General features: G+C 35.7%; 1 protein-coding gene across 1 annotated transcript; it reads left to right on the top strand.

Annotated features, from left to right (window-relative positions):
* The first annotated feature begins 1338 nt into the window (after positions 1 to 1338).
* Positions 1339 to 2646, top strand: LOC113728779 (phospholipase A(1) DAD1, chloroplastic-like). Its single transcript, XM_027253144.1, has one exon. The coding sequence runs from the start codon at positions 1339 to 1341 to the stop codon at positions 2644 to 2646; it is 1308 nt and encodes a 435-aa protein (XP_027108945.1).
* Positions 2647 to 12545: the final 9899 nt, after the last annotated feature.

Raw genomic sequence — 12545 nt, 5'->3', positions numbered from 1 at the left:
GGTCCCACTCAAGCTTTTCTCTTAATATGATGATTTCTCCCTTTCTTGATGCTGACCCCTTACCTTTTGCTCGCCTACTCTTCTAAAGAACGGCTGCCGATACCTTCCAGCACAAATTTCGTCCTGCCAGGCCAATTTTGATTTTGAAGACAAGTGTACCCCTGAGAAAGGAACGAAACGGTTGGTGTCCTACCAGTACCAGGCCAATTTTGATTTGGAAAACCGGTAGTATCATTAACCCTCCAATCCATCGAAAGGAACAGTCTCGTCTGCGTCCAGAGCCACATGTGTGCTGTCAACAATGTCAACGCATTCCTTTCACACAAGCATCCAAATTCCAAAATTAAGAGCTAGTGACCTCTTTTAGTCTTTCCTCCTCCGGGGGACTGCAATGGTTATATGTATATATACATACACGGCTATGTATGTTCATGCAAATAATTCAAACAGACAACGAACCAGTTATTAATGCAAGCCAAAATAACACAATACAACTGATGGGTCCACACTTAATATTTTTGAGAAATTATTTATCATATTAGATACTCAAAATTGTAATGTTTTCGAAAAAATAAATAAATAAATTATTTGGTCCAATCTAAACCACTAGCTTGCTTTCTGAATTATTTGTATGGCAAATTATTCAGTTCCAAATGATACAATATGTCCAAGAATGTATGTCCCTATGCTCAAATAAAACTAGAAAAGATGGGTGAGTTACTTACAAGTTGAAGAGACGCTTATACGTTCCATAGCAAAATTTGTAAACAATGGGTTCCAAAAGTCGATTAAAACAAATACTTGTACCAAACCAAAGAGTGGGGGAAAGCCTTGAAGGGCAAATTTGTCTTTCAAAGAAAAGTAGCTCTGGCTGCTTCCCTACGAATAGAATATGAACTTGAAAGGGAATGAAATCCTTAAAATCACTTCCACCAGCGTTTACCAGTTTCTATAGTTTCTTTCATCTTTGTGTGGTGATTGTTGTGTCCCCACAAAAGCATACTGCTAGAGCATAGAAACTAGAAAGCACCCCATCCTATATATGCTACGGGTCCAAGTTTGAACTACATGTATGATGTATCCCACCGTCCTCACCTATTTAGTACTTTCACTCAATATTCACTTTCTTTCTTTCTTTTTTTGCCCAAATTTTGCCAACACATGCACACACTCAAACTTTTTTGACTATAAATCAGAAGAGCCCCCCATGTTGTCTTAACCAAGTTAGAGCAGAGCAATAGTCTGAACCTCCCACAAAACACTCCATTGCTCATCATCACTCTTTACTTCCTGTATTACTACACAGTGACACACACTGAAACCCACATGAATATAAATATGAGGCTACCTATTGGGATGGTGAGGCCATGCACCGTGTGGCAAGGCTCAATCTCAAATCTTCCCGTCACAGAGCAGCTCTGTGCCGCTTCCGCCTCACATTCTTCTCTCAGCCAAAGCACAAAGCTGAAGATTACAAACTCGTTGAGCACCTCAATCCAGTGCTTTGAGGGCATCCGAGCTGCCAGACTGCGCGACAAGTGGCTGGAATGTCAAGGGATCAAGAACTGGGAAGGCTTGCTTGATCCCCTCGATGATGATTTAAGAAGTGAGATCCTTCGGTACGGTCAGTTCGTGGATGCTGCCTATCGCTGCTTCGACTTTGATGCATCTTCGCCAACATACGCCCAGTGTGGCCATGCCAAGGAATCAATGCTGGCTGAATGCGGCCTCGGCACCAGCGGGTACCAGGTCACCGAGAGCCTACACGCCACGTGTTCCGTCCAGGTGCCACGGTGGATCGAGAGGCTCCCTAACTGGGTATCGACTCAGTCCAGCTGGATAGGCTACGTGGCAGTTTGCGATGACAAGGAAGAGATTTCCCGGCTGGGACGCCGCGATGTGGTGATATCCTATAGGGGCACCGCCACCTGTCACGAGTGGCTGGAGAATCTCCGCGCCACCTTGACTTGCCTCCCTGATGACATGGCTCCCGAAAATTGTGACCCGATGGTGCAGAGCGGATTTTTGAGCTTGTACACATCGAGTACGGACGACCGTCCGAGTTTGCAGCAAATGGTCAGGGAAGAAATTGGAAGAATCCTCCAAAAATACTGCGATGAGCCCCTGAGCATAACCATCACAGGACACAGTTTGGGGGCAGCATTGGCCACCCTTACTGCATATGACATAACAAACACATTCAGTCATGCACCCATAGTCACAGTTGTATCATTTGGGGGGCCTCGAGTGGGAGACAGGACCTTCAGAAAGCACCTGGAAAGAAATGGTACCAAGGTACTCCGGATTGTGAACTCAGATGATGTCATCACAAAGGTGCCCGGCTTCGTCATTGACGAAAATGACGTGGCAAAAAAGGGTGCGGTACAAGTGGCAGCCGGACTGCCAGCGTGGCTTCAGAGGAGGGTGGAGGGGACGCAATGGGTTTATGCTGAAATAGGCAAAGAGCTTAGGTTGAGTAGCAGGGATTGTCCCCAGCTCAGTAAAGGAGATGTTGCTACGTGCCACGATTTGAAGACGTATCTACACTTGGTTAACAATTTTGTTAGCTCAACTTGTCCTTTTAGAGCTACTGCTAAAAGGGTTCTAAAGAGAACGAATCAAGCTAGAGAAACAGCTCTTGTTTAGATGAACAATTAACCATAGATGAGTTAGTCTGTAGAGCCTTTTGGAGGAAATGTGTCATAAAAATGTACAGTAGGAATATGACACCTGCAAGTGAGCCAAGGCACCATCATCAATTTGATGGGAGGCTTTTGTTGATGCACTCCCCTCGTGCATGGATGTGCTCACAAACTTTTCTGCTCCTTGTATTTAGGATATAATTTAATCATGTATATTTTGCCGCAAAAGGAAGAATTTTTAAATACTCCTAGTAAATTTCCTTACAAATCGTTAAAGAGGAAACACTCGAGAGAGCGTTATCAAAGAGATTCGATATGTAAGTCAGAAATTCAATATTGACCAAAAAACTTAAATTGTTAAGTTTCAACTCACTGCAATACTCAACGCAAATTCATTTTAATATTCAAACTCACATCTTCTCCCAATCATGAATCTACTCTTCTTCAACATCCAAATTAGATTTCAGACCTCTCGTTAATCGAACTTCCTGCCAAATTGGCACTTAATTCACCACCAAAACTAAGAAAATAATTTCACCAGTCCAATTCCAAAAAAAATTCACTTGTCAGTAAGTAACCTAGTCTCACGACCCAAAGTTCTAATACCAATACCGCTTGTTAGGGAATCTCGTAATCAAAAGTTTTGATACCACTTATTAGGAAGAAACATCCAATGGATCCAACCAAAAAGGCCCAATATATAAGTTAAGAAATTCAACGTTGATCCTATAGTTTAAATTGTTAGGTATATATCAGATTCTTACTTATATATTAACTGTTTTTTCTCCATCTTTTGAAACAATGTAGGACACAAATTAAATACTTCTATAAATGGTACTAATCATGATTAGGTAAATGTGATTGTTCGATGTGATATTTCGTGTCAAAATTTTAGCAGTACGTGTCTAAGCGTATGCCTTTTGCACGTTGATGGTTAGATATCTAATCGATGGAAATGGTGCTGTAAGAAACTTTGCTCCGGACCTTTTTCATCTCTGTAATGGTGGGGAGTTAAGATAATGACAACAACCACCTACATACTTCTTCATTATCGAAGATAATTTAGAGATTCTGAAAAGCCATTTGATCTAAAGGAAAAAAGCTTCATGTATTTTTGACGTCAATTATTAAAACTTCTCGTGTAATTAACTTGACTAGATAGTTTCTTGATTTTCAATTCTTCAATTGATTGGCTACCAAATCTCCAGTGTAGGGCCTCGGACATCAAAATGTCACGTTAAACGTACAGCATCTCAGAAATGGGCAAGCCATTTCTGGCTATAAAAGATCATTCCACTCCCAGCATAATGCAGTTAATGATTGAAACGGAAAAGAGTAGTAGTGGCCAGCTAAGCTGATGAAATCGAAACAAAAAGAAGAAGAAGAAGAAGAAGAAAATGGTCCGAAGTTGGATGGCTTATCCCACATTTTTGCGGCAACCCATGCAAGTACCAAATAAATAAATAAAAATTAGGCTACAGAGTTGCTCAGCCCGCGAGTCTAATTTCCTCGATGAGAGTCTCCCGTCGTAATCTTGTTGCCAAACCTAATCTCAGAAGCCGAAAAGCAAGAACCAGAAAACCCCGAAAGGAAATGTATCATCATGAAGTACAGGAATTTCTTAGGTGTGTTATTTAAGTAATCAAGTTTCTTTTTTCTAATTTTTTTTTTCAGGGTGATCATGATCGTCATGACTTAGGCATACTATTTAGGCAATCAAACTTTTGATTTCGTTAAGCAACCAATGTAGAAGAATTAGCTGATTCTCGTTAAAGATAGAGCAAGGGAAACACGTTAGCGTTGACGGTCAGCATGAGGTGGATTTTCGCGTGGCTCTAAATCTTGTTGACAGGTCTGGAGTTCTTGCAATGTGGAACACAACTTTGACGTGTAATATAAGATATCCAATTTTGCTGGATAAGTAACTCATTAATACTCCTATGTCCAATTCCAGTGTGAATAATCGTTGTTGTAATTAATGACAAACCGTCCATGCAAGATCAGGGTATAATAGGCGATTTCCAATTCCCAGGAGCAGTTGGTTGAAGGACCACATGTAAAAATTGATTTCCCTTTGAATATTCAGCTCTTTCTAACTATTGATTGGCTTTTCGGTTCCTCATCATCAGGGCCAAATCCGAAAGCGCCCAAAGTCAGAGAGCCCTAGCTATGACTGCTGACCAAGATTTACACGTTATACTGGTTGACCAATAGAGAGCTATACAAATATGTACTGATTTGCATAGGGTACAATCTGATAGCAACCTCACGATGCCATCCTTAGTCGTTGAACAATTCATGTAAAAGCAAGAACTTTCAGCCCTTTGATTCTTGTTAGATACACCGGCCGCAAGATAAAGTTCCAAGATCTTTGCACTTTCTAATGCATATCCCCGCGAGTCACAGCCAAGTACTATTTATTTCCTTTTTAGAATTATACATATGTATAGTATACCACCATAGGTTGCTTTTGGTTCTAACTTCTAACACCATTCTCATTATTTCATTTTCAACCAAGATTGTAGCCAAGCTCAAAGGTGGCTGGAATGTCATCTTTTCTCTTGATTAAATTTAAGTTTGTAGTGATTTCGAGTTGTTATTCCCACCATTTGTAGATTACTTTGAGTTGTAGCTTGTCTATATTACTCCCACTATCATGGGTCCCTGAAATCTTATCAAAAAAAAAAAAAAAAACCCCATTTAGGTTCGGGATAGTTGAGTGAGAAACTTAGCATTATAATTTTAGATCAGGCTTATAATTGCTTATGAACAATGATCAATCCTTTTTTTTTCTCCTCAAGAACAGTAGTCAAATTCGAAAATGAAACTTTTGGCATCCTTGGGAATAGTACTTTCTCATCAATGATGGTTTGCTTATAAAGTGAGTCAAAATATCACATTATGTTCAAGCCTTTTTCTTTATTTTCTTCCTTAATGTCAGAATATTACAATAATGTGTTGTTACTAAGTCAAAATAGTGGACTACTTCTCGTGTAACATGTCGGAGAAAATAAAAGTTTCTCAAGCTAAAATGAGTGGCCTAAACCTACTGAACTAACAAGAACCTCCCCAAAAACGTTGGTTACTTATAGATTGATCCTCAAGTCACGATTCTTGTAGTTTGGAAAAGCGGCCGGTTGTAAATAAATTAATAAAAAGATCCAAGCTTTTTTCCTTCTATTATGACCACAATAAGAGTGTAAAAGATAGTCAATCATACACGTACGATGGGAAAAACAAAAATTAAAAACAATAAAATTAAGGTACAGCTGCAAAAAGATAATTAGCACTAACATAAAAGAAATAGCAAAAAGATTTTTTTTTTTTTCAACAGAGAAGAGGTGGGACTTAATAAACAAAGAGAGAAGAAGAAAATTGTAGCTTGTGCAAGACCACCTTATTAATACATGTCGAACATTTAACCACACGAACTCGTAGGAGTCCACTTAAACAAAAGCAATTGTTTTTCTTGTAGGTTTTCTGGCATTTTATCTGCTTTCTGTTGGCATTACTGATGCTCAAAACTCCCTTGTAAATATGAGTGGGAATTCTATAGTGCAGTTAAGGTGCCATATCTTTAGTTGGACATGTATAGGTAATTAGATGCATATAAAAATACAAACGTTTGGTTTTACCGTACTTCATAGTATATTTAAGAGCCTCAATATATATTCTTTATATGGGATAATTTGTAGCGAGCAAGCATGTTATATTACGCATTATCCTACTTTATCTTTGGTTAGTTAATGGACCATTTGAATTCACATCTAAGAACGGTGGAAATTGAAAATTCTATTCAGAAAAATTCAAAAAAATGTTGTCTAATTAATAAAATGAGTGTTCGCTGGGGCACTCGTTAAGATGAAATTTAAGTGCTAATATCCTTAGACTAGATTTGTCACTGGGTAAAATGCAAAAAGTTTTGTTATCACCTAAAAAGCACGTTTTTTACGTACTTAAATTATTCTGCAAGTAGTTTCAAAGTAGAAATTCTTGCATAAGATTTTAGAGTGAATATTAACACTTTGGCAGAAGTCATACTTTACTATCTTCAAGCTTAAAAATACACCAAAAAGATGTGAGCACGATGATGTTATTGCCCTTTTACTTATGAGATTATATATAAGTTGCTATTATTTCCCTTCTAATGTTAAATAATACACATTTTCTCAATGGTATCTACTAAAGAAAAATGTCAAATGATAAATGTCAAAATAAAAGTTTGCATTTAGTTTATTATCCTTAAAGTTTTTCCTATTAGATTAATGTTCACTTTTATAAATAATATGTTCACTTCATTAAGCTTTGAATCAAACAGGAAGGATAAATAATATGTTAATAACAATAAGTAGAGTTAGAAAAAATTTGAAAAAACAAAAGTAATATTAAATTTGTTTTTTTAAAAAAAAAATTCTTTATTATATTAGTTTATGTAAACAATTAAAATTACACTATGGTCATTTTTTGTTTATCAAACTAGTCAAATATTAAAAACTTAACCAAAATTGTTAAAAAGAGTTGAAAAGTCTTATTTTTAAACTTGAAGGAGGAAAATAAAGATTAAATCTAAGTTTTTTTTTTGGCAAAACAAGAAAATAGCATTAAACTATAGAAAATTCAGCAAAACGGGACAATGTTATCATAACACTCACTGGTTTTTTTTTTAAGGAGTTAAGATTTCCAAAGTTGATCGGTCCTCAAAGGGTGAAGTGTGTATTTTTAAGATTGAGGATAGTAAAGTGTAACTAGACCCAAAGCTAAGGGCGTAAATTGTTATTAACCCTATAAGATTTTACACGATTTGACTGCCCTTTATTGCTCAGAAAAAACGTGGCAGCAAACTTGCCGTGATAAAACGTTCTCTTTTAAGTCTACCAATTTATTTGTGAAACAACGACTAGAATTCCAGAGGAGACCATATCCCTCATTTTGAGGCAAGCAAGGAACACCACGCCGCGTCCTGTAAGTAAAATTCTTAGGAAATTCAAACATGGAACCTACTTCTTCGTCAAAATTCTTATTAGAGCGTGTTTGGATTGCTATTTTCTGAAATTTTTATATAAAAATATACTGCAGCGATTTGATATACGTAAAATAAAATGATGACTAAAAAATTGTACTTAGAGAAAACATAAAAATTTTGTGGAAAAAAATAGCAATCCAAATAAGGACGATCAAGTACAAATTATAACTTTATAAATAAAATTCTTAGAAAATTGCTCCAAAAATATCTACATGCCCAAAAAAGTTTCTTAAATACCATAATAGTAGATGGATTCTTTCCACCAGCTATTTACATCTAGTTATACATATCTTATTGTATAAATATGGATATCCACATCTATCTTCTCCTATGTTTAAACAGTTTTTAAAATTAATTTTACATCTTTTATTTTTAACTTCCCACTGCTTCGTTTTCACCTTCTAAAAGAAGTTGAAAATAGTAAAAAAAAAAAAAAACAATTTAAAGCAAAAAAACATAATAGTCAAAGGTATGTGATATTGTGTCTCATTTATCATATGCACCTGAAATATCATTAGAATTTCTAAGTTAACGAGTAACGAATTGTGGCCTGTGGTTGTGATGAGGTAACGAATTGCGGCTTGCGGCTGTGACGTGTGGAATGTAGGAATGGGCTGCAACATAGGAACATTCGGCCGGTTTGTCGTCGACGATGAGAGAGCGTGTTGTTGTTGTTGTTGTTGTTGTGACAGCCAATCAAAACTCGGAGTCCACAAAGTCGCCGCATCATAGGGCCTATTCAGAGTCTATTGCATATCATATGCACCCATTTTTGGTTTGCGGCGCTGTTGTGGCAGCTTAGGCCCTATGATGCGGACATTTTGTCTCGACACTCCGTCCGTCCTCTCCTATGCCTTGTTTGTTCGACTCTTCTAAAATCGCAATTCTTTTTTTCCAAAAAAAAAAAAATGAAATTAAGGAGGATTGCTATTAAATGTGTCTTTACTATGGTGCAATGCAATCTACTTGACTTGTATGTTGTGGTACTATATATCTTTTGAATCACGGGTTTCTGTAATTGCAAGCGACAACTGTAAATCTTGATTTAGGATCCAGATCCGACGTAGGAGTGATTATTTTAACTGATTATAGATTCTGATCTTGAATAATTAGTTTTCTGTTATTTTTTGTTGCTTTTGTACTATGATCATAGATTTTTTTTTTAATGAATAAAAAAGTTAAAATCTATAATCACCTACCTAAAGCAGAGTAAAGAGTAGATTTTATTGATTCTAATTATTCTCCATAATCAGTTAAAATCTAAAGCAACCGAGAACAAGGCCATATTACGTTGGCCAATTTGAACGGTTCATTTGAAATGAAAATTCATATTTTTCGTTTTCAAGATTGGCGATTCATATTTCAAATCATCATAACTGGTCAACTCGATCTATATCTCGGAATAGCTCTATCTCTTTATATTATTTTTATCCTGTGTATGAATCAAAGAAACTTGTTAAATTTGAGCACCGTGCTGTTGGAAATACCATGTGAAACTATATATACCCAACACAAAAGAGTAAAAGAAAAACAAAACCTTATCTAAACCAAGAAGAAGAAGAAATAAATGGGTGGTCGTGGGGAAGCCCACTCACCACCGTTTGCTCTCGTTGCACTTTTCTTTCTTCAACCAACTTTAGATAAGAAGAGATATACAGAGGGTAGGGACTAGGGAGGGTCTACTACAAGGACAAAAAGGGGTATTTTAAGTTATCACAAAAACCACATAAGTTTCATGAGTTCTTCAATAGTATGCCTGGACGGAGAGCGTTCATTGAATTCTACTCGACTCTTTTTTATAGCAGTGATTTTGTCCGATCTTTTAATACAGTGACCTGAAAACCTGCTGCCTTTGGCTCAATTTAAATCATCCGGTTAAGACTAGGTTCATAAAATCATATACCATGGCAAGAAACATGTGAGTGTCATTGAAACTTTAAGCCGATAAAGAGAAACAAGTACGTGGTATCCTCTTTTCTTTCATTGAAAAAGAAACATATGGTCTATTTTTCTTTCATCTTTGTCGCAAGAATAGGTGAACGAACGCTCTCTGAAGAATGAAACTGCACAGGTAATTAAACATTGGGTACACGTGTTACAATCATTCGTAACTTAAAAAGCAGGTTGGGGCTCCCACTAGATTTGCTCTTTATCTCTTCATTCACCATTTGACGTTGAAATTTGATATGTCAATTCTGATCAACAGTTGCAGTACGGAAACGGTGTTCTTCGATCTTTAGCATCATGGTACTGACTAGTTCAATCATTTGACTAACTTAAACTTCAATTCTTGTGCATATCTAAAGTCGATAATTGATTGAATTTTGTGAGAAATGAATTCAAGAAAGCTCACGGCTAGTCCTATTATCGAAACTATCAAAACATTATGCAAAATATGAGGACGACCGCAAGAAGAAGAGTAGGAAACTTGGAGTTTGGGACACCTCCAAAATCATGATTTCCATTTTGGAGGGGTGAAAATAAAATGTATTTAACAAACCATATATTTTTTCTCAAGTTTGGGAGGTGGGGTTGGGGTAGGTGGGTGGGTGGGGAGACCTAAATCAAAATAGTTTTTTTTTTTTATATACTTTTTAAGGTGAAATCTTATACTTAGAAAAAAGATTTTTTGAAATCTTTTGAGTAACAAAAGTAGAATGTATAACATTGACGTCTACTGCATATTGTATACTCAAATCGGGCTGGCAAGTATATTTAATGTATCAAAATAGTTTCTAAAGATAAACACTAATAATAAAAATTAAACTTTTTAAAATTCATTTAGGAGGACGAAAATGAGAAGATTTTTGAAATCCTTGAGGGGCCTCCCTCCCTCGCACCTCCCTTCCGCCCCATAAGGCGATATTGCTCAATTTTGAGGTACAAGTTCCCTTTTCTACATGCATGAAAGCGCATATTCCCATTCTGCAGCAGGCAAAATTTGCAACGTGGAAAGCACCAAATCTGAAATCTGCAGTGCTTCTGATCACGCCATTTTTTGAGTGCAGTAATGTCCTTTGGGTTCCATTGCAGATTCCGCAACACCGACTAGAGAGCATGTGCCTTTTTTGCAGAAGAGATTGATGATTAGAAAATCATCAAGCCCACTAAGAGAGCATGTGTCTTTTATGTACTGTGTATATCTTGTACTGCTATATTGCTTATCGTCATCATTGTTAAACCGAAATTTCAATCCCCATCAAGGTCCCTCAAAGTTGGCCATTTCTACAGTTTCTTTCTGATCAGTCGGTGGCAATAAGGCAAACTGCATCTTCAATATATTTCTTTGTTAAAAGTTAAAACCATCTCTCTTATCTGCTGAATCAGGTATTACATATTCCAGGAGTACGTTCAGTTCTTAATTAGCACATAGTTACATGTGAAGTTTATGTTGCTTTACACGGGTAACATAATATTAGTGTTTGGATAGCACTATTATTTCAAATAATATTTCGCTTGCATCATAAACACATTTTCCAACCCACATTTTTATATTCCCAACCACCTTTTTATTTCACATACATCACATCACAAAAAGTGCTACAGTAATTATTCCAAATAATATTTCAAATAATACTCTATCCAAACAAACATACTTGGAAAATCATTCAAAACGTCTCTCACATTTTGCAAATAACTTTTTTCGTCCCTCACTTTTAAAAGTGTAATTTTGCGTCCCTTATACATTCATATTCATCAAATTTGATCCCTACCTAAATTTTCGACTAGTTTTTGGTCGGAATCCACCACGTGCCTTGCACATGATCATTTTTTAAGGGCAAAATTATCGAATCAAATTTTACATAATTCGATTCATAGTCCCTTACATTTCACAAAATGAATTTTTTCATCCTTCACATTTTTCAAAATGAATTTTTTCAAAACAAAAAAAGTCATTTTGTAAAATGTGAGAGACGTTTTGAACGATTTCTCCTTGTATATTAATAAACCTTTTTTTAAAATTTTCTAATAGGAGGAAGATAGGATCTAAAGAACAGGCAGGGATTAGATGTGTTAATAAACCCTTTATGGTAATGAAGTTCTTTTTTTTTTCCTCCCTTAAATTTTGAATCCCTAAACTTTTAAAAGTGTGTATTTATCCATTAAACTATCAAAAGTGTAAATTTTGAACCATTTTATCTATTTTCACCATTAAGTCTATTAGATCTAGTTATGTTTCGTCACTCACATGGCTCTTAGATCTGGTAAACCTAACAGTGAAAATAGATAGAATAACCCAAAATTCTTTTTTCATAAAGGAAAAACCAAAAAGATATGTACTAGTTCAGTAAGACACGCAATAATATGGTGGTTTAATAAATTAAATGAATTAGTCAGTAAATTATATGATCTAGTCAGTAAAAAGCATGCAAATATGAACTAGTCGATGAAGACATGCAATAAATTATATGAACTAGTCAGTTAAAAAAACTTGCAAATATAAATATTTAAGTGTTTTTGTTTAAAATGAAACGAACATCATGATGAATGGATACATGCAAAAGGAATATCACGAATAAAAATGGCATATACTTTTGTGGTCATATATACAAAGATAGGCAAGCAAAATGGTTCTCTGCTTTCCGTTTTTGGTTGCATGTAAAAAAGCATTTTTTGTATCATATTCCATATAAGGTTAAAGAATAGTTTTTTTTATTATTATTTTTGGTTTCTCTCCTTTCCCATACCAATTGTATGTAAAAAAAAATCAGTATCATATTCCTTAAAAAAAAAGTAAAGAGTCTTTTGTTTTCCTTTTTCTTTTTGTATAAGCATGCTCTTGCATCTCACAATAATTATAAAGTGCAATATGCAAGAAAGAGAAGCACAAAAGAGAAAAAAATCCAAGGTCAAAAAAGCACAAGATAAAAGATAAAGAA

The sequence above is a fragment of the Coffea arabica genome, chromosome 2e (genome assembly GCF_036785885.1).
Source record: "Coffea arabica cultivar ET-39 chromosome 2e, Coffea Arabica ET-39 HiFi, whole genome shotgun sequence".
NCBI classification, from domain to species: domain Eukaryota; kingdom Viridiplantae; phylum Streptophyta; class Magnoliopsida; order Gentianales; family Rubiaceae; genus Coffea; species Coffea arabica.
The sequence above is the reverse complement of the archived record's forward strand: the minus strand, read 5'-3'. Positions and strand labels throughout refer to the sequence as shown.